Source organism: Carex rostrata, chromosome 12 (assembly GCF_964058835.1).
Source record: "Carex rostrata chromosome 12, lpCarRost1.2, whole genome shotgun sequence".
Taxonomy (NCBI): domain Eukaryota; kingdom Viridiplantae; phylum Streptophyta; class Magnoliopsida; order Poales; family Cyperaceae; genus Carex; species Carex rostrata.
The window spans coordinates 3318354-3340580 of record NC_135929.1 but is presented as its reverse complement, the minus strand read 5'-3'; the positions used below and the strand labels follow the sequence as shown (position 1 = coordinate 3340580).

Genomic DNA, 22227 nt, shown 5'->3' with positions numbered 1-22227 from the left:
TGTGACCGTGTACCAAGCACAAGCACAAGCACAGCACGGCTGCATTGCTATTTGCTAACTGTTTAATTTTTGAAGAGATTATTGAATCCAAAGTACCGATTCTTCTGTATATCAGACATTATAAAAAGCCGATGCCTCGACAACATCAATTTGAAAAAACAAATCCACTGATAGAAGAACAGAGCATCAATTTGATTTGCCAAACAGTAATTCACTATTTAGAGAAACAACAAATCAAAGAATCAGCCGTTTTTTATTTATAAAAAAAAAAACAGAGAATTAGACACAAACATCACAATAAAAAGCCATTTTATATTTTCAATGTTATAATAAGATAAGAGTGATTTATAGATTTATATTTTCATTTTTAATATCTAAACAATCAATTCCAACTGTTAAATTTGATTTTCATATAAAAATATACACAGAGACTACATTTTACTTTTTAAATTTCTTTAATATCCATTTAGGTGGGTCAAAAAAATTACGGACCATCCGAAAGTAGTGATTTTTTACTCATCTAACAACATAATAAAATAGTTCTAGACAAATATAAAATTTAACATCTAAATACATTTTCATATAGAGATCACATTTAACAGTTCGGATTGACTATTTGAAACTTAAAACAGAGACGGAATTCGAAATTCCATATGTTTAAAACTAACAGATTCACGTTCGTGGTATGCAAACTAGTTTAGGTTTACATTTTATGTCTCTAAAAGCAGGGGGTAGATGCAAAAATATTTACGGTGGAGATTAACAATTTACTAATTAAGTTTTATATAGTTATTAGTTTATTAATACATTATACATATCACTTTATTGGTATGGGTGTCAAAGTTGTAATTTCAGCACAATATATGGAGGTAAAACTGATTTATATGTATATTTTTCTCTAAAATCAATGATAAACTTAATACAAGTCAGCAATTTTTGAAAAACAATGAGGTGAATTGACCATCACTGTTATTGCTTATGCATAAATACGCACCTGCTCCAAATCCATCATGTATCATGTAAAATATAATACATCAACCTTTTATTTTTGGAATAATTTATAGTGTACCCTTGTCATCCGTGTAAACTTTATTGTTTCTTTTATCCCCTTTTAGTTAATTCTAAAATCAAATTGACAAGTATACCCTTCTTCTCTTCTCACACAAAATCACATTAAAAACCCTCCTAAAATATCCATTGTTTAGAATTTGTATTTTCATTCCAAACAAAAATATCCTAAATCAAATTGACAAGTAACACAAATTCACTGTTGGAGAGTTTAGGAGGGTTTTTAATGTGATTTTGTGTGAGGGGAGAAGAAGAGAAGAAGAGTATATTTGTCAATATAATTTTAAAATTAACTAAAAGGAATAGAAAAAACAATGTTGAGTTTTGATGAAGATATTGAATATTATCGCGTTTTTACGGAGAAATTGACTATTTTGAAAGTTTACATGAGCACATTAGAAATTCTTCTGTATTTTTATTTATAAGTGCGTTTAGGCTCCATCATTTTTGAACGACCTTTAAATATTGTGACAATGTGACACACACACACACACAAAAACACACACGATTGTTTGGTGCCTGTAAGGTGGCTATGACAGGAAGTAGAACTGCGGTCCATGTCAGATTTCTCCCATGGTTTCTATGCAATTTCTTCTTCTTTTTTGGTAAGGCAATAAATTGTATGTTTTTCATGGTCCTACGCATCCATCCATTCATGTGCATTGGACCTCCGTCATTTAATGGCGCATTTATTTTTGGGGCATCTTTGCATGTGCCCCTCTCCCCCACTTACTAACACAGATGAGGTGCAGTGTGTATGCAACTGTGCATGAAAAACAAAGACACACACACACAAAACAAAGATGTCGATAGAAAATGTTACACTCAATCAGCATCCAAAAGCTTCCTGGTATGCATAATGCATGGTCATTTAAAATGTTGAAATGTTATAAAAAATGGCTTCATGTCTGATTGATGGTCGTTATAGATAGTTTTAATTCAAACGGGATAATATATAGGAAACGAAACGACTAACTTAAAAATGACACAAAATGATTAATTAAGACAATTTTATGTCACATTTTATTTTTCTTGAATTGTATATAATATATAAGAAAATAAACGGTGAATGGTAAGGCGGTAAGGCCCACGGTAATGATGCAAGTTGTTTAAGCGCCTAACTAAATTGTATACTCATTTTTCCTGTACATGATTTGTGGCTGGATTAAAATTTCCCATCCAGTTGTATTTATATGTGAATTGTCTATTTACAAGTCAATGGATGTCTCCAGTATATTTGTATGACGAGAGAAGCTGTGCAATGGTTGGTTGATACAAACAGAAACAACGCCACTGGCCCCTAACAAACTAGTTGATGAATTCAATTGGTGACAAAAGATCTTATCCAACCATACACCATACACGTGCCACTATTTTGGAATAATCACATCTGAATTAACTGTGTATCGTAATAATGTATCTAGCTTTATCTGAAAAATACGCCATGCCAACTGTGCAAAATCCGTAAATTGCTTACCAGTACACATTCCTCTGCGCGGAATGACACTGCTCGGCCATGTTTAATTTTGGAACAGACCAATAGCCAGATTCCTGTTTATTGGCAAAATTCAAAATCATCCTTGAATTTTTCCAGACCGTAAAACTGTGTATCTCAATATTGTAATATTTCTAGTCGCGTCGATAATTATATGAGAGGGTTCATTATTTATGTTTATGTATAATAGTTGGTAACATCGTTCATCTGTTCGTGTAAAAGCTAAAAAGAATGAATTTTGGTATATATATTAACAGGAAGGGAACAAAAATTAGACTGTTTAAAGAAGTAATATACAGTATATATCACGTCGACCTTCTTCTATTCAATAGCTATTCATGACTCAATGATCTGTCTTTCATAATAGACAAGAAAATCCAAAGGATTCTTGTGAATTTTGTTTTCTTTTGAAACAGGAATCTTGAATAATACATATAGTTTTACCTAAATGTTCCTGTTCTGGCAAAAGACTGTGAAAAATTCGAATTTTGGGTCGACGACATAATACCCGTCTAGTCCAGGCCCGTCTAAGATAGCCCAAAATATAAGAGATGTGAACATCACCATTTAGCATAGAATTTGATAGATCCTCACTGATTCTAGCGCTGCTGTTGTGGTCCGGATCATAACACAAATTTTGAGCTTAAATCTGGAAGATCCGATCAAAATTCGATTCAATTCGGTCGTGCCGAGGTTGAAGAGGACTGTATGATTCACTATCTACAAAACTACAGAGTACAGACTAATATATTTTCCATTACTCTAATGCTACACTAAATATATATTAAAACTTTATTTGTTTTTGGCATGATTGTAGTTGATGCCATCTCCATCAATTTTATGGATCCAATTATCATCTTAAAATTTACTTGAATTGTGAACTGATCAACTGATGATTGAAGCTCAGTTTTATATTGCACATAACTATACTCTCCGTTTTAGTAGCCGTAGAGAAAACTGCCAAAGCATGTTAGCGTTTTGTACCATGCCTCCACCTATTTTTGTCCCGAACATTTGTCAGAAAATATAAATATACAACTGATAGTTCATCCTCACAATTTTAGCCAATTTTAGTTATAATTCACCCATTTGTAACTACCCAAAAAATGGCATCAAGACAGATATTTTATATATAGTACCTCCATCTCAACGTACACAATCTCCAAATCCAAAAAGAAAAAAATTTGATCAGGACAAAAAAAATCACAAAACCCTGGAAGAATTTCACCAGTAATCATTGCAAGAGCACTTTCCGTCCTTGAAATGGTGGAACCGCTTATTATCCCTCACAATCAACTCCCTCCCGACAATTCTCGACATGATCTTAATCGCATTGTGGCAATCGCCGCAAATCCTCAAATTCTTGATGATCCTAAGGGGCGTCCTTGCGGGGGTGCTTATCAGGCCATATGCAATAGCCAATCTCTCGCTGTGGTACAAGAGTGCTTGCTCCTTGGCCTCTTGGTCTATATCATGTAATACGTATCTCGTATCAGGTACATATACCTGCTCTTTCACCGTTTTTTTTTCAATTTTTGGGGGTAGGCGGTATTCTCCTAGTCTGTTTCTACCATCTAGCATGTTAATACCGAGGCGTCTTTTTGGTGGCGGAGCCCGAATCTTTTTTAGGTCAACTTTTGACGGGTCGAGAGAGATCAAGATGTCGTCTACCCAATCTTCCATGTCTATGTCTCCCTGTGCGTGGGCCATGTTTCTCAACGTCTCCCAAATCTCAATGGTTGGTTCGAACGGTAAGTTCTCTACATACTCCAAAGCCTCGTTTAAATGCCCCGACTTTCCTAATAACTCAATTATGCCAACATAATGTTCAATCCCAGGGGTAATACCATAATCTTTGCTCATGGATTCAAAGTGTATGAACCCTTCTTCTACTGCTTCAGCAGAGGCACATGCAGACAAAACTAATGCAAAGGTTTGCGTGTTAGGGGTAACACCGGATTTTCGCAACTGCTCGTACAGATGCAAACCCTCATCCCCTTGACCATTTACGGCATATCCATGTATCATAATGTGCCAAGACTCCATGTCTCTATCAGGCATATTATCAAATGTACGGCGTGCATCGGTCATGGCACCACATTTCCCATACATCTCCAAAATTTTATTGTTTATATGCAAATCGCCACGAAATGGGGACCTCAGGAAGTAGTCGTGTACCTTTTTGAGGTCGTCAAGCAATTTTGGCTCAGTGCAGAATGAGACCAGATAGAAGAAAGTACGTGGATCGGGTGCACGTACACCTTGGCTGAGTAGTTCAATTGCTTCTTTGACCTTCCCACCATGGGCCAAGGCACCGAGATCAGACGGAGAAGGAGGCGGCGGGGTCGCCAGTGGAGGAGGCTGTTGATGCTGGTTGTGAAGTGGTGCCCAATGATTGGTGTTAGGTGGAGATCGCTGGTGTGCGGGAGGTGGGCCCCACTGGTTTGCTTGAGGTGGAGATCGCTGGTTCGTGGGAGATGGGGACCACTGGTTGGCGCGAGGTGAGGACCACTGGTTCGTGGGAGAAGGAGAGGGAGAGGAGGGGTGGAATGTGTTGGGAAAAGACGTGGAGGTGGAGAGAAGGCGGATCGAAGGAAGCTTTAAAGTTTTGACCCGTCGGAGCTTGAAGTTAGATATCGAAAAGAAAGCGAGCATGGAATTGGCGCGATGTACCGAGGAGAGAGGAGCGAGAGCCATGTCTAGGGTTTAGATGTAACCCTGTCGATGAAGAGTGATGGGGGGTTTATCGCAACCGGATAACAGAGATCGGAGAGCGAGAAGTTTAGAATTTCTAGGCCGGGCCGGGCCGGGCTTCTTTTAGGTCGAGAGATAACCATGTCTAAAATTCAAAGACAACTTTTTTTTGATAAAAAAAAAATTAAAAGTAAAATGAAAGGAGGGGCGTCAAATTTCCTGTATTATGGGGGTCCGGATCCCCTAAAGTAACTCAACCTTTGGGTTTTGAATCGAGACCGTTCGATTCGAATCCGTCGATCGAGATTGCTTCGGGATTCGAATTCACGTCTCAGGATATGTGCACTCCACTTTGGATAGATCATCTCGGATTCGAGTCGGACGGTCTCAATTTAAAACCCAAAGATTGAGTTACTTCACTGGATTTGAATTCGTATTATGGGGGGTAGACTAACCTTAATCAAAGCAGTTTTATCAGCAATGTCCATACACTACATGCAAGCAATAAAAAATAAGGATATAGTAAAAGTCAGTACTGACTGGCAAGTGGAATGGGGACCAAAATTATATTTTTTTGCAAGGAACAAGAAACAGTGTCTCATTTGTTCATTACTTGTCTTATGGTACGACAGTTGTGGAACTAATTAGCTCATTAAATAATTTTATGTTTACTTGTATTACTTTCGATGAACTGTGGCCTGTGGGACATAGGTAAATATATACCTATGAAAGATGAAAATTTGATAATAATGGTTATAGGTGCCGTATTGTGGACTGTCTGGCTTGAGAGAGATAGAATAATATTTAAAGGCGGGGTAGTTAAAAGTCCCCAAAATTTAGGTGCCCAAATAATTGCTGTTGTTAAGTTTTGGTGTTTTAATCAGAAATATGATGCTGTTGCGAATCTAATTTGTATGTTACCATGTAAATGACCTGTCAGATGTTTACTTACTACTCACCTGGAGGCTACTCGGGATATAATTACATTATGGAGGATGACACTGCAGGTGAAGAACCAGGAAGATGAAGACAGATGATGTTTTTGTGAATTTTACTAGTGCGGGTCCTTTTTGCATAAGATGTAATAAGTTTTAGTTGAGCTACCAGTATACTGCTAGCTGTTTTGTAAAATGTTTAATTGCTAGGGGCTGGTTTGCATATCTGTTCTACTTGTCGGGTTGTTGGACGTTTGTATTTTAGAACTGCTTTGATATTCATATATAATTTTAAGAGTTAGGATCAGTATTGGTATTTTACTAAATACCAAGTTATGCAGTACTATTTGGTTGTTTGTTGATGTGGTACCGGTTGCTATTAAAACAATGTAATGGTTTTCTATATTTAATGGAAACCCGTGAGTCTTTTCCAACTTTTCTAAAAAAAAAAAATCTGTGATTAAGTTTTTCAAATATAAGGAATAGCTCCAAACAATAAAACGATCAGAACTACTAAAACTTGAACCAAATATCACACAATCATTTATCAATAAATAAGTTCCCAACCAATGCTAATACACCAAAGCAGGGGAAGACCAGCATTTTTGTTTACAGAGCTAGACATCTTTTGTTGCACATGAAAACACGTACGTACATAGAATATAACAAGCTAGAAATTGCTGTTCTCAACCAGTGACCAAATTTACATCACAAAATAATCATTCTTCATCCGTATCATTACCAAATACGGAAGGCACTCTTGTCACAACTTTTTGCTTCTTTGCAGGAAGTCGATTAGAAGCCTATCATATCACGCAACACGACAACATAGTTAATTCACTGATAAACAAAAGAAATTGTAGAATTTAGTAAATATGTGTTATTTTTACTGACCTTGGAAGAGGCTACTCTTGAAAATCCAAACTTTAAAGCCTGTCGCTGGTTCTGATTCAAGTCAGTAACTGTTGAAGCATTGTTATCAGAAACTTCTAACTCTTCTTGTTTTTGCCTTTTATGAGCATCGGCCCTAAAAATGATAGAATCATAAAAAAAAAAACTACTGTGAGATTTAACATTAAATTTGAACAAGTTATCATCATGTATATGTAAATTTTTATATTGTTATTTACATCTGTGCTAATTTGGCCATTTCCTTCTCCTGACGCAATTGTTCCCTTTTAAGCCTGTCATCACGGCTGCTGCTGCTCCCATGCATATCTTTCATCTCCTTAAACCTCTACAGAACAAAAAAGAAACAAGAAAACCACTATCAGAATTAGAAAGAAACAAAACTTGAATCTTTTAATGGTTGTTTTCTTCATTGCAAAGTGCAAACAGAAGTAATTTTTAAGCTATTTGCAAAGAATAACGACCTAAATGGCTGAAACCAAGGTCATGTCCAGGGAAGGAAAAAATAAAACCAGCCCAACTTTTATGTCATATCAATTCTTCATCCAAATGTAGAAAACTGCGTGCAAATCAACGGTTTGATTCTAATTCAATTGAACATGGAAGAATAACTACTAAAAAAATTAACAGGATGTGTCAACAGTTTGATTCTAATTGAATCGAACATGGAAGAATAACTACTAAAAAAATTAACAGGATGTGTCAACAGTTTGATTCTAATTGAATCGAACATGGAAGAATAAGTACTCAAACTTCTAACAGGATGTGTGAATTTTCCATCATTTAATTATTTATTGTTAGTTATATATGAGAAATACCATTGTTATTTACACAGAACCCCCATTTATCAAAGGAAAAAAAACAAAAAGGCCAATCAAAACTCAGAAAAGAAAAGAAAAATGAATGAAAAAAATTCCGCTAACCTTCCGGTGGTTATGGTCATAAGAACTTAAATGAGCCTCAAATTCGACAGCGAGGTTGTATTGCTTGTGGCAGAGGTCACAAAAGAAAATCTTCTTTATTTCCTTGACCTCTGTCTGGATTCTGTGCTCCCTTTCTGCCATCACCTGGAATTGTCATACACGTGCAGCACAAAAACAAACAAGCCAAAGGCAATACACACTACCAAATGTAACTGACAAAGTATAACATATTCTTTCAGGATAGCAACTATGAATGCCAACTCTGACCTAAATTGATCATAATAACTGCTAAGCTTGCATCTAAATTTTTTTGATCCAAGTGCTTCAACGAGATTACTATCTAGTGTCAATATGATAACAAAAATTTTCAAGGATAATGGCCAGATTTCACAAACCCTCCTTAAAGTGCATTTAGAAACTGCTGCTCCAATGTTTTTTTCGAAGGTAATGATTTGGAACCTAGAAATTTAACTACACTTTCACAGCTCAGAAAGCCAACTGCAAGAACTCCAAATTTTTTGGGTTAAAGCAACTAAGGAAGGCATAGATCTTGGGATTTAAACAAACTAAGATTTCGCTCGTAGGTACTTGTACGAATCTCCCATCCACCAGAACTTTTGACAATAATCAGTTGGTATCTCTACCAATCAAAATTCTATTGAACACCCCTACCCCTAACTGCTCTACTGAACCACCTCTTGCTTGCTTACAATCTCCTCTCACTAAAATCTCTCCTTTATTGCTCCGTAACAGAACAATATTTTGTGAAATATCAGATTTTATAGTCCCGTTTCAGACCTGTTCCCACTAAATTTGACTTGTGGAGGCTATTTTGGATGAAATATCAATTCTGGAACCATATGATTCTCGAAAGCAATTTGGAGCGTCTTTCATGCTCATGCCGTTTATAAAGTGCCATCTGTGTGTTTCAGATATTGCTAAAGACTTAACATGAAATGGAAACACTACGAAAGCTACAATTTTCTAGAGACATAAGTGTTATCTTCTGAGGTGTCTATTTTAAGAAGTACATCAACTGCTGACATCAAAACAGTGATTTCTAAGTTAAGTAGTATTTTTCTTTCATGCACATACCTCGCGCTTTTGCACATGTTCTTCAGTTTCTTCAAGCTCGACTTCTAGTTTCTTCCTTTGCACATTTGTCTCGGATGTAAAGTATTCATCTTCTTCTTGCTTCCCAACTCCCAGTTTGGAGTCTCTAACATCAGCTTTTATAGGTTCTGTTATGCCTGTCAAAAAAACAATGATTAAAATCAAGAAAACAGTAAAGGATTAAATGTCCAATTAATGAACTTTCTTTTTAATGGGAAATAGTCTCATTTCATATATAGCTCTTAAAGGGGTCGAAAAATATCACTATACTCATATTACAAACAGGACAAATATTTTTTCAATCTCCGTTCACAATATATCCAAAGAGGCCAATCTATCTTGTTATCATCACATATTGGACACAAGTGAAGATAAAAAGAGGAAATAGAAAAGGAAATTATTTGATCTCCCCCCTCTATCCCCCAATTCCATCCTCTGCCTTCCCACTTTGGCATCTCTACACCCACCTCCCTTTCCCTTTTTGAAATACTCATTTATCCTCCCTTCTGCTTGCACTTTCGGCAAAATTCCTTTTAACACCACTAGTTTTCTTACCTTTGTGGTAGATTTTTTTGGCATGTCCATGATTAATGTTCAAGAGATGCAGTATTATACAAAAATGCTAATGAATTAGTATAAACACCACAACACTAATAATAAACACCTGGACGTGCAAGTAACACTGGACACTGCACGTACACATTTGTGTATGATAATAATAGATATGAACACCATAACACTAAGTATAACCGCTTGGAAGGGCATGCGTATGATATGAGATGTATACACCATGACGCCAACTATAACCACCTGATTGTAAAAGTTTATACACTTGATATTAGAAGTTTAAACATTTATGCATCGCATTTAAGTGATAACTGTGACTCTGACTGTAAAGACATGACAATACAAATTTAAACACTGTCAAGTGGAACTTAGAACATTTGCCAGTATAGGTATAAACACCTAACTTTATAGGGTGGGACACTGATATATTCATGGGCATGATGCATGACGCACACAGCACTGGCTTTCCGTTTTTTAAGGTCAGATGACAGGTTAAGGTTCTGCCAGTACTCTCCATTATGGTATTTGCTAGGTTGATATGTTCATGAGCATGATGCATGACAGAGACTACTGCTCCCTTTTGAACGAAACAAAGGAGAAAAGGTACCTTGTTCGTTTTTTCCGAGGCCCTTGCCTTTCCAACCCATCTTCTGGAGGAGTCGAAAGCCGACATTTGATGACGTCAGCTGGGTATCTAGAGAAGCCTGCTCCAGATCTTCTGTGTCCAGGTTCTCTGTGGGCCGGTGATACTTTGGCAATCTGAAATCATCATCTTCTAACCCAGGATAAAATAAACCAGACTGCTCCTGCAAAATTGAACATGAGAGAGATTCAGGTTCAATCAGACACTCACAAATTGTGTCAAAAGAATATCTGTTTACTTTGTAAAGAGTGTCATGGCCTCAACAGAAAGTGCCAGTACTAATACCATATCTGTATCAATCAGGTCATGGTACAGATTTGGAGAAATATTTCAAAACTTTTACTCCTAAGTCGACATGAATTTCCCTGAAATATTTCAAAAAGACAGTGCCTACCTTTTCATCAACATTTTGGTCCTTCTCTTGAAACTTTGAGGCAACTCTGTTTCGACTATTGTATGTGCTTTCCATATGATCGCCAGGAGATGCTGTTACTAAAATACTAACAATTATTTTGCATCCATTCCAAAAATTCGAACTGACCAACTCCTCTGTAATATACAACTGCTAAATTCATTGAGTTACAATTGTAAAAGAAAGGAGAGAACATTTCAGAAAATCGAGTATCTGAATCAAATAAGGGGTTTAGGAATCGAGAAGCTTACGAAGGAGAAATAAGTAGGTACAAATCTAAGACTGCAGCTATAATTAGAGGAGTGATGGGAATTTGCTCCAGCGACGATGGCCGGAGAAAACGGATCGGATCGCACAAGGAGAGAACTAGGTCACGACCTCTTCTTCTCTCATACGAACGATGTATCGGATTTCGGATCGGATAATGTGGGCTATGAACTTAAAAAGGCCGTTTGATCCGATAACTGCTCCCCGCTACGCTAGGTTATCACTTATCACCAACCCGCAGCACCGATTTGTGGATTTTAGTGGGGTGTAACCAATTTGGTAAGCGGGCTCAGCTTAATCTAGGCGTCCAGGTCCAATATGGTCAAAGAAATTTATTTCTATCACCGTTCTGTAACCGTAAAACCGTAACGAATTCACATCCTCTCCATTTTTCAGGGAATCTTTACAATTAGTAGATCCGGACCGTTCTTTTTAACTTGACACGAATCGCAAAGTCCAATAATACTGCCCCTACACTAGCCCGAATTCCAAACTGACTGAGATTTAATCTAAAACTGTGAAGTGAGAATAATCTTCTACAGTACCCGGAAGGATACGAATCCAACCGTAACCGTAAGAAGTTGAAAAATGTTTGATTGATTCTTGCCAGCCATACAACGAAAGACGTTGTTTTGGGGAAGCGTTAATATGATGCATTGAATTTAATTATTGAACCCGAATTTCAAAGGAATTTAACTATTGAAAGCGAATAGATTTTTTAGATAGACAATCATTTCTGAACTCTGGAGAGAAGTATCCAAACATCCTTCACGGGAGATACTATACAGAAATTTGGCTGGCATGGCATATGCAAATAAGCACTCCAGCTTAGTTTTCCTTTTTTTAGGTCATGTTTGTTTGTAGTTTAAAGTGAGGAATAAGATATTTATTTCTCACTCAAGAAGTCAAACATGAATAGATTATGATGGAATAAATTGAATAGACAAAAAAGTAAATTCATCTAAAAAAATAAGTCAAATTATTCTACGTGTGAGCCTCCATTTAGATAGGCGGAAAATAATTTACAATCTTATTCATTTTTTCTCTCCCCCCTTAAACAAACCCTTCATCGTCGTCGTCATCATCATCATCATTATATTATCGATATTGTTGTTGTTATTTTGTTGTCATTACTACTACTACTACTACTACTATTATTATTATTATTATTATTATTATTATTATACTTATTATTATTATTATTATTATTATTATTATTATCATAATATTAATCATTATTATTATAATTGTTATTGTAATTAACATAAATATTACTATTATTATCATTATCGTTATCATCAATCATATCAATATTGTTAGTATCATTATAATTTTAATAAGTTTATTATTGTTATTATATTATTATGATGATGATAAAAATAATTACTATCATCATTATTATTACTACTACAATATTTTTTTTTATCAATAATTATAAAACTTCATTCTCTTAATTTAGTTGTACTTTTATTTTGGATGATCTATTGTAATTTTAATTTTAATATGTTTTTTAGGAACTTTTAACAATTTAACGTGTTTCTTAACTTGAAACTCCTATCAAACGAAACTAATCTAATAACTTGAGCTATCTTCCTTGTGGCACATCTTACGAAATATATTTTCCTTGCATGTTTTCTTTAGCGGTTTTTAAAATTTGAATTTTTCATCTCCGAGTAACATGAATCCATACCCTATTAGGTAACATAATATTTCTATTCGGATTACGGCCGTTCAATAAGAATTCGGGCTCATCTGATCCGATGTGAAATGCACGGAGCCGCTTTAATAGTCGTGCAGATTCTGATTGGACGGTCCAGATCCAAACAGAAATATTATGTTACCTTAGGTGATACGAATTCGAGGAAAATGCAATGACACAATCCGCATGTAACCTGCTTTTGTGGGACAAGACTCTTTTTCGTATGTAATCCTCCGGAAAACCTCAAATAGATCCGTAACTGTACATTATATATCGGACCTGTTACCGACCCCTAAATTGGGGAGTATGTATTCTCCCAGTACCGCACACAGTAATTGAGCTTCCAACTGAGCAATTAGATTTCGTGCCAGATAAGTTCTCATTCTACTCGGTCAGGTATTGCATTGAATCTACTAAATTGTAAATTTGGTTAGAACTGCCGAGAGTCACGTGATTTGAAATAAACGGCCTAGATTTAAATTGGGGATTCTTCAATGAACTTGTCTATTTGTTGAGAAGCCGGAACCCAAGTAGCTCCCACAATGAACTTGCTCTTTAGTAAATACATATTGCCAGGGCACAAATCAAACACAAAAAATGCACAGTACAAATTTCAAGTCATTCAAATTTGAAAGTATACCGGTGCAAGATTCCTACACTAAACTCTCACTATGTCAACCACAAAGCCAATTAGACCGCCATCTTAAGCAAAAGCTAAAAGAACAAAATGAAAAGAAAAGAAAAGGGGGGAGAAGAAATTGTACACCCAAATGAAAAGCACCAAGCAGAACCAAATCTATACAAGAGAGGCTGGATAAACATAGCACCAACAAATTCAAATTCCCTCAGCAGTTAGCTTGTTTCCTCAGCCGAATAATCTCCTCTGCCAACCCCTCAATGGTTCCCGTGTCCCAACCAATTTTGAATTACATTTGAGCTTTCCTCGTTTAAAATCTGCCAGAAGGTCCAGAGTCTCTACGGTCAGATCTTGTATCAGTTTCACTTGAACTTGCTTTGGACTCTATCTCTGCCATATGGGCCCTCCTGCTCCGCCGATCCTTTAATTCAAATAACAAGTCAAAAATAATAGAGACCAAGTTTTGTTGTTTTCAGTAAAAGCAAAAAAAAAATTCAATCTGTCTCAGATTCTTAGCAGATATCATACCAGCTTAGGACAGCTACTGTCTACAGGTGCTAATGTAAAAAATGACACAGGTCTGCTACAGTTATAGCACCAATCATTTCAAGTTTACACCTACTACACCAGTACAAACAATTACAACCAACCACATAGAGTTTATAACATTGCATAGAGGTCCTGTTACTGTACTGTTCTGGGCAGGTGAAACAGTATTTATAGCATTTCAAACTGTACTGTAATAATTTACAGTAAGGTGTTGGAATTCACAAGTCAGGTACCCTTTTCCCACCAAATCCAGTACATCATTATTGCTACATTACAGTGCTAGTATTGGGTCTGTATTAGTTGGACAACTAAATCTTGGTCCCAAAGGTGGTACCAGTTGTTTTTCAGTGATGATACAGACAACCAGACACAAATAAAAAAAATGAAAGACAACAACCTCACGGGAAGGGACATCCTCAGCCTCAAGCATGCGAACAACATGGCCCATGGTGGGGCGCTTGTCAGAATCTGGGTCCACGCAACGCAATGCAACCAAGAGGGCCCGCTTGAGGGCTCGAGTAGCAGGCTTTGCCTCCATGTCAGGGTCCACCACTTCCTCTGCTCTCCTATTTCCCACCATCATCTTCAGCCACTCCACTAGATGCACCTTCAATGCAAGAGCAAAAATAAATATTACAAGTTCTCTGTTTCTGCTTAAAAGTTTATATAGCTGCACTAGAGTCAAGGGGCAGAGCCAGACTTTCAAGCTGTGTATGGGGGTCAATTTTAAAGTATCCATAGCATTTTACTCTAAACTATGTAGAAAATCATGCACAAGTACAAAATTTTTTAAAATAAATGGGGGTCAGTTGACCCCCATTCACTGTGCATGGATCCGCTGCTAGGGTCCATGAAAATCTGAATTTGCACTCCAGCCAAGTTGAATCTTTGTTTTTATTGTAAAGATGTATGAAAACCATCTTTGAAGAGCTATACTACCCCTCCTTGTTCATTTGCTCCCTGTATCAGACTTGAAGAATGCATTCAGAAACTATGCGGGGCGACTCAAAATCAAGAATTTAGCCAGTAGCATGCTGCTCATCTCCTCCTCCAAATACAAAGGAAAAGAAATGAAACAGGAGAAAAATGGCAATAGAAAAGCATCCACATCTTGGTGTCTTTTGCTAAAAGTCAGCTGCTTTATCGAGAGTCCCTCCCTAGTAAGATTCTGCAGTGTATTCCACTGGCAAATCACAGTCAGCTGTCAGACAAGTGAAGTTATTGCTTCCGAAAGCCATATCACCTCAAATTTCCCTCAAACAAGCCACCTCTAGATCTTTTATAAGTTCACTCAATTAATCCACCTCCAGGCCCCATCTCGACGACTTGATCTGCCCATGAATTCAGCTGAACCAACTATTATCAATTGACCATCAATGTGACATCTACCTCAGATCAGTGAGTTGTAGGTCCCGATGTGGTTTGCCAGCCGGAACCAAGCAATCGGCCCCGGCCGAGAAACGAGTTTAGACGCTTAATCAAACTAGCATGGTAGAAATTAGAAGTCTGAGCAATAGGGAAAAGCTGGTGTAGGCAAACTATGGTTTTTGTGCATCATAAAGCACAAAAACAGCGACTCACCGTGCTACATAGGTCCAAACAGCGGATATTAGCTCACTTATGGTTGGTGCACTTCCACAACTAACTCAGCTTGGGAATCCGAAAGGCCCCTAAGGGGCAACAACGGCATTTTCTAAACAACAGGAGTATTGAGGTCTAGAGATGCTTCGAGGTTTTCTTGGTGTGTGTGTTGGGATGGTGGTGGTTAAAGAACATTGTCCTAATGAATTAGGAGTTCTTCATATAGAAACTTTTTAATATTACAAAAAATCATAGAAAAATTAAGATATCAGTCCCTGGGGTTCCAAAAAAACATACTCACTTGGTCCTTGATCAGAAAGATAACAAATTGGTACCCCAATTTCAAAAGAAGCAACTAACCATTGACTCAGTTTTGCTTGATTGACACCTGTTACTTGTATCCTAGACTTTCCACACTAACTATTTGACTCAATTCCTCTCTAGAAAAATACATCCACTTTCACTTTGCAGTATTTGACACCTGTTACTTGTATCCTAGCCTTTCCACACTAACTATTTGACTCAATTCCTCTCTAGAAAAATACATCCACTTTCACTTTCTCTTCAAACCTTAACCTATCTTTTGTAATCATTAACTATGTTGTTAGTATGGATAAACTGATTTTTTCTTTTCCTTTCTGCAATCTCAAGCACAATGGATTTATGTGATGGGTGCACATGGTGAGCTTTGCAATATGTCAGCAAAAGCAACGCTGTTAGTCAAGCAAACAAACTTAAGTGCAGACTGGGTTCTTTTACGACAGTTCAGGGACCGGTTGGTTCTTTTGGGAAAATTCCAAACCACTATCTCAACTTTCCCACAAACTATACAATATCGCATTGCCTCCATTAGCAAATATGATCCAAAAAGAGATCCAAGCAACCCCTCATCCTATCTCTCTCGTGAATGGGCGAGAAGGGGTTAATTTGGAAGTTTTATGTACAAGGTGAAGGGAGGGGTGAGGCAGAGATGTTTCTTGTGCATTCTGCGTGTATACAGGCCTTGTCATTATGAGGAATGCTCTGAGGTTCTCCAGGACCAGGGCCATAAACAAAAACTTCACATTAAAATTATTAAATAAATGATACCTCATTAGGAGGCCGACCATAGTCCACGGGATCCCTCCCTGTGACAGATTCTAAGAGGAGCACACCAAAGCTATAAACATCACTCTTCTCATTAAGTAATCCAGTGTTTGCATATTCAGGAGCTACGTACCTGGAATGTTGTTTACAAATTTGGGAAGGAAAAGGTTGATATCAATACTAGAGATGATTACACATTACTACTGACACCAACAGATAAGCCAAGTATTCATTGTAACTAACTCAGGTAAAATAATTTAAATGGCCAAATCATCCCTAACACCATTGAAAATACGAGATTTCAAATAAAAAAATATGGCAAAAGTACTTCCCACACATTTGCTTTTCCACAATCCCTGCATCTTTTGCATTTTAGATATTACGATAAGATATAGAGGCCAAAAATAAAAATCATAATTTATCTTACGTTCATGCATATATGTGCAAACAAGCATAACACAGAAACATTACAAGACTACAAGACTCAACAGATACTACTGCTAATAGCAATTTAAGATATGAGAAGTAAATATGGCGTGCTCAATATTGGATTCAACCATTTTGCAACTAAACATGACCTAATTACCTTCGCTGCTCTCCTATTCCACATATATATGTATTTTATCTTACATAAGATATAAGGGCAAAAAAGAATCAACATTACTTGCCTACTATTATTGACAGAAATAACTATAGCATGATTTCCAAGAGGTGTAAATGTAATTTAGTAAGCTTACCCAAAAGTGCCCATGACTCTAGTTGTAATATGGCTCTTTCCTGCACCAAGAAGCTTTGCAAGTCCAAAATCAGAGAGCTTGCCGTTAAAATCTTCATCAATTAATATATTGCTTGATTTGATATCTCGGTGCACAACCTTTGGCTCTATCGCCTCATGCAAATAAGCAAGCCTAGAAGGCATTTTCCAAAAGCATTAAAAATTATTAAGAACTTCTATGCAACTTAACTTCATCTTTAGAGGAAATAATATCATGCCATCAATGTACACATTTAATTTAAGAGAGAATTAATTAAATTAAAAGCAATTTGCATGTTTTGTCAAATTCCGAACTACTCCAATGCTTAAACAAAAAATTACTTAATCCAAGTAAGGGATCAACATGAGAAAAAGAGACCCCATTACTATTTACTGTCCAGCATGGTGTTGTGCTGATTTACAAAACCATGTCATTTTAGTGGTTTTTTTTGGTTGAAAAAATAATGATGTCTTGTAAGAATAGAAGTTAAACTAATAAAGTGAGAATTTTGCAAGCATAACATTCGACATTTGTTTTTCTTCTAGGTAATTATGAAAAAACCTACCTTGTCATGCAAAACCACTGAGGAACCCACAAAAACATATCACAATTACCAAAAAAAAAAGATACTTATCCCCATGATCCTGAATGCAAGGATGTACCAAAAATGGGAAGAAAAAAAAAAACGTGGCGCTTCTTGTAGAAATGTCAAAGAAATGAAATAATTGGTCATACGCTTTGGCAATGCCGATAATGATTTTCATTCGCGCCTCCCAAGTGAGCACCCCACGTTGCCGCATGGCACCATGAAGCCACTGCTCCAAGTTTCCGTTGTTCACATATTCATACACTAGCATCCTAAATGGTACATGCATCATGTCAGACAATAAAATTATCTATACATTAGCATCTTCTGTTTACACACACTTTACCTTTCTCAGTCAACATGCAACCCCACTTTTGTGAGAGTTAGCACCGAGCTACAAGTGGTTTGGAAATTGCTAGACAATTATCTTGAAACGTTGTGAAAAGGGAAAATACCACAAAGGAAAGTATAATAGTAAATATTTGTCATGTAAAGACCGATCAAACTAATAATCCCAACCAGAAATAAACGTTTGTTGATTTTCAAAACATAAGAATGCCAATTTTTGAATCTCCAAACAATAATCACGTGTTTCTCATGCGCTCTCATTATAGGATGATTACATGCAAACATATACTATAATGTGGTTTCTGTGCTATCATGCACATCATAACAAATGCTGTAATATCAATAGACCGTCGCAACCAGGTCCTATAATTCTAACAACCTACAAGAAATTATAAGAATGAATAAGCTAGAAAAATGGTACCTATGGATTCCTTCAACACAATAGCCAAGAAGCCGCACCAAATTCTTATGCCTCACATGGCCGATAGCTTCCACCTCCACCCGAAATTCTTTCTCAGCTTGACCCCTGAAAAAGTTCACAGTTCAACAATTGCATCGCTAGCCACTACTAATATACCAATAGTTCAATGGCTCATTGTGGAACTAGACTAAACACAACTAACTCCTCAAACAATACCTACTAATGGAGACCTGTGCAATACCAATGACAAGAAAAAGAGAATACAAGTAAAGCACTCACAAGTTGTTAAGGAGCTTCTTAATTGCCACCTCAGTGCCGTTTATTAACCGTCCCCGATAAACAACCCCATAACCACCTTCTCCAATCACATTCTCCTTACAGAACCGATTTGTTGAATGCTCCAAGTCCCTAAGAGTAAACCAGTGGCCCCACCCAAGATGTGAGAACTCAGGCAAGCCGACCAAAGGTGAAGCCGACACAACAGCATGCTGGTAATTCTGCTTCCTTGCTGGTCCTGACCCACTCTCATCACCTGACCCAAAGTGGTACACCGAGCTACATTGGCTCAGATTGTCAGCATCACTAGATTTGCTTCTTGCCAAGTGTGCCAGCATTTTTCCTGAATTGTTATTCTTACTCGAACTATTGTTGTTAAGATTACTGTTATGGCTGTCAGGGTAATAATGGGTATCATGGTTTGTTTGGAGGGTTTGGGCGAGAGAGTGATGGGACCCCCCTACCCGGTCTACAGATATTTCCTTTGACACGTCAGGGATTTGGGATACAGGAACTTTGTCAAAAGTAAAAGTCGTACGGCTACGTCTGCGAAACATGGCCCACATGCAGAGGAAGGTGAGAATGAGGAGAATAAGCACGCATACGCTTATTCCAATTACTACCCATAATCTTAGACCAAAAGGTGGTGTACGAGTTGAGAGCTCAGAATTTAGCGTGTCACTGGTTGACATATTTAGTATCTGAAATGAGAGGTAGAAATTTTGTGTCAGGCAGATTCTTGCAAAAGTGAAGTTGCTACAGATAGAAAACATTCTTTCAATTGGTTTCATAATTATAAATTAAAATATCCTTAAATATGTATAACTACAGGAAAACAAAACCTATTTCTCTTAGATTCAGGAAATGCTTATAAGCACATTTTTTTGTCATTACAATATAAACTTTCAGGTTCATGGAACCATCTAATTTTTTTTTCAAAGCTACATTGCACAATCTAGCTAGCAATCAAAATTATGATAATAACTTCTTCCATAAGAAACATATGCAAATCGTTATCAAAATGAATTTTGCTCCAAAAGGCACAATCTTTTAGAAATAAAAAAAGAAAAGAAATGCATGATGAAACTCTTCATAACCTTGTGATATATAAACCTCATTAATGCAGAAAGGGGATAGTGATAACACACATCATTCTCAATAACTGCAAACTACTGAACCACTATCAGTCCCACTAGTGTGTAGGTCACAATTAACTCAAAAAGATCTAGAATTCTTAATTAAATAAAAAAAATGAACCAATTGGAGGTGCATTAAAATTTGAAGGATCGAAATTAAAACCTATGGTCTCCATGTGTAATCTAATTAAAGCCCCTGAAATAAAACATTTACATTTTTCAGAAACCTAAATTTTCACTCTAAAAAAAAGAAATAGGAAAAATAATTACCTCTTTAAAGGATTCGATCTGTTTTGGGTGGCTTTAACCCAGGAAAGAAAAGAATCTAATCTTCCAAAATAAAATCTCTACGCCATTTAATTCCATAGAAGCCAAAACAGATCGATTCCAGTTATTAGAAAACTGAGAAAGAGTGGTTTTCAAGAGAAATATGCCCAAATGTAGGTGGTAGGTCCAACAAAGACCATGCACTAAAGATAAAGCAAAGCAATAAATAAACAAAAGGGAAGCGCGAAAAGGGAAAAGAGAAACAAAACCCAGCTACAGTTCAAGTGGAAGAGAAAAAATCACTGTCGGGAGATGAGAGAAAGGGATTGTTTGGTGAATTAGTAGGTGAGTGTTAGCATTATCTTACTCTTACCTCTTTGTTGTAGCTCTACTGGGGTTTGGAGATGGAGAGAGGACCATGAAAGGTAGAGCAAAAGAAGAGCGAGCTGCGAGCTTCTTTTGCAATGGAGAGAGAGAGAGAGAGAGAGAGAGAGGGATTGTGTGGTGTAAAGGTAGAAGGGAACAGTAAAAGGAAAGCAAGGGGTTAAAGTATGGCGAGATGTAATAAAAGAGAAAAAAATGGGCATGGGAGGAAATGATAAATGCTGGGGCCAAGAGAAAAGGTTGCTCCTGCTCTAGGTGTACGAGTACATCATGAATCATAAACCCTAGCAAAGCATAATTCCTTCAGAAATTGTTTGTGTGATAAATTATGTCCAAATCATAATTCTTGATTTCTAGCAGGATTTGTTTGTGTGATAAATCACGTCCCATGTGAAGGAATTTATTTGTGTGATAAATTATGTATAAATTATAATTTTAGCGGAATTTGTTTGTGTGATAAATTAACGTCTCATGTAATATGTGGTATGTATAGTGTAGAACACGTTCCGTTAGCATTTGTATATGTACCGATATTTAATTTATAATTTGAGAAAGATATACTGATGATATATATGATTAGCAAGTTAATAACGATGATAGGTAATTATCTTTTTCAATTACTTGTGTATCATTAGAGGCGTGTGATTTTTAATATTAAAATTAAAACTAATTATTATTATTCTTTGGTCGACATGACTAAAAATATATTTTATGTGTGTGATGGAAAATATCAAATATGATATATACATTTAAAAAATATTTCATAATGTTTCAATGTGCTTGACATTTAATTTATAAATAGACAGAGATATACTGACTTAATATATTTAATATTTTAAAGCGATGACGAATAATAAAATTTTCCACTTATATTATTAGATGCAGAACTTTTGTTTGATCAACATAACTAGAGAAATAATTTATTTGGGCGGTAAAAGATGTTACGTGGCATGTACTTTTTAAAACTACGTTTCCATATATTGGATATAAAAAAATAGAATTTCATCTTTATCTGTAAATGCATAAAGATGCACTAACGTAACCTGTAAACATTAAATAAAAAATAGCGACATATAATATTGTTTTTCGTATGAATATATTTTAATAATCTTTATATGAAATTGTGTTACACAGTGTAAATTACTATTTTTTTTATTAATATTAGTAAGGATACAACTTATTAATATAATGTAAAATAGCACAAGAAAAAAAACAATTACATTGAATAAAATGACTTCTTAAGTAAACTTTAAGTCTCTTTTATTGTTATATTCATTTCACAATCTATGTTCATTCAAAAATCCATAGATATAGTATTTTGTATGATTGTTTTAGATAATGTATAGATATTGAATAACAAGTGCTGATGTGGCGCAGTTGTATCCATTTGATCATTTACAAAATAAGATAATGTCTTCATAATATATCAACTCCAGTTTCAGAAACAGTGAAATTTACTCTTTTTTTTTTTTTCTT

The 22227-nt window shown here is 36.2% G+C and overlaps 4 protein-coding genes across 15 annotated transcripts in view; 1 reads left to right on the top strand and 3 right to left on the bottom strand.

Annotated features, from left to right (window-relative positions):
- Nucleotides 1-3668: 3668 nt before the first annotated feature.
- LOC144563679 (Tetratricopeptide repeat (TPR)-like superfamily protein) lies at nucleotides 3669-5300 on the bottom strand. Its single transcript, XM_078313155.1, has one exon. The coding sequence runs from the start codon at nucleotides 5258-5260 to the stop codon at nucleotides 3788-3790; it is 1473 nt and encodes a 490-aa protein (XP_078169281.1). The 5' UTR covers nucleotides 5261-5300; the 3' UTR covers nucleotides 3669-3787.
- A 1406-nt stretch (nucleotides 5301-6706) lies between these two features.
- On the bottom strand, nucleotides 6707-11152 carry LOC144563682 (D111/G-patch domain-containing protein). 9 transcript variants are annotated; one of them, XM_078313158.1, is made up of 8 exons: nucleotides 11011-11152; nucleotides 10733-10839; nucleotides 10312-10507; nucleotides 9120-9274; nucleotides 8025-8168; nucleotides 7323-7429; nucleotides 7087-7219; nucleotides 6707-6995 (listed from the first exon to the last, which is right to left on the bottom strand). In XM_078313158.1, the coding sequence occupies exons 2-8, from the start codon at nucleotides 10814-10816 to the stop codon at nucleotides 6912-6914; spliced, it is 903 nt and encodes a 300-aa protein (XP_078169284.1). In that variant the 5' UTR covers nucleotides 10817-10839; nucleotides 11011-11152; the 3' UTR covers nucleotides 6707-6911. The 9 variants fall into 9 exon arrangements, with proteins under 9 accessions (XP_078169284.1, XP_078169288.1, XP_078169291.1 ...); XM_078313162.1 differs by having other exon boundaries at nucleotides 10312-10510; nucleotides 10742-10839; XM_078313165.1 differs by having other exon boundaries at nucleotides 10312-10504; nucleotides 10742-10839.
- Nucleotides 11153-13311: 2159 nt separating this feature from the next.
- Nucleotides 13312-20902, bottom strand: LOC144563678 (putative receptor-like protein kinase At2g42960). Of its 3 annotated transcripts, none has more exons than XM_078313153.1 (8): nucleotides 20741-20902; nucleotides 18968-19665; nucleotides 18689-18793; nucleotides 18069-18191; nucleotides 17316-17486; nucleotides 16582-16711; nucleotides 14309-14518; nucleotides 13312-13783 (listed from the first exon to the last, which is right to left on the bottom strand). In XM_078313153.1, the coding sequence occupies exons 2-8, from the start codon at nucleotides 19654-19656 to the stop codon at nucleotides 13673-13675; spliced, it is 1539 nt and encodes a 512-aa protein (XP_078169279.1). In that variant the 5' UTR covers nucleotides 19657-19665; nucleotides 20741-20902; the 3' UTR covers nucleotides 13312-13672. The 3 variants fall into 3 exon arrangements, 2 of the variants coding, with proteins under 2 accessions (XP_078169279.1, XP_078169280.1); XM_078313154.1 differs by lacking the exon at nucleotides 20741-20902 and adding an exon at nucleotides 20371-20646; XR_013514393.1 differs by lacking the exons at nucleotides 13312-13783; nucleotides 14309-14518 and adding exons at nucleotides 14548-15880; nucleotides 15974-16478.
- Nucleotides 14792-22227, top strand: part of LOC144563684 (calcineurin B-like protein 7) — a 73884-nt gene continuing 66448 nt past the window's right edge. Inside the window, exon 1 of one of the 2 annotated variants that reach the window (XM_078313171.1) lies at nucleotides 14792-14795. The gene's annotated coding sequence lies outside the window, so the exon portion shown is untranslated. Of the gene's footprint in view, nucleotides 14796-15435; nucleotides 15441-22227 lie in introns of those variants that run through there. The other variant, XM_078313170.1, reaches the window with a different exon arrangement.

Excerpts from the sequence above, each read along its gene's own strand:
- LOC144563679 (XM_078313155.1), bottom strand. The coding sequence starts at position 5,260 with ATGGCTCTCGCTCCTCTCTCCTCGGTACATCGCGCCAATTCCATGCTC.
- LOC144563682 (XM_078313158.1), bottom strand. The coding sequence starts at position 10,816 with ATGGAAAGCACATACAATAGTCGAAACAGAGTTGCCTCAAAGTTTCAA. Across the intron at positions 8,169-9,119 it reads AACATGTGCAAAAGCGCGAG|GTGATGGCAGAAAGGGAGCA; the intron begins GTATGTGCATGA and ends TGACAATTCCAG. Across the intron at positions 7,220-7,322 it reads ATGGCCAAATTAGCACAGAT|GGCCGATGCTCATAAAAGGC; the intron begins GTAAATAACAAT and ends TATCATTTTTAG.
- LOC144563678 (XM_078313153.1), bottom strand. The coding sequence starts at position 19,656 with ATGTCAACCAGTGACACGCTAAATTCTGAGCTCTCAACTCGTACACCA. Across the intron at positions 18,192-18,688 it reads TGTGTTGAAGGAATCCATAG|GATGCTAGTGTATGAATATG; the intron begins GTACCATTTTTC and ends TGTACCATTTAG. Across the intron at positions 14,519-16,581 it reads ATGGTCGGCCTCCTAATGAG|GTGCATCTAGTGGAGTGGCT; the intron begins GTATCATTTATT and ends CTTGCATTGAAG.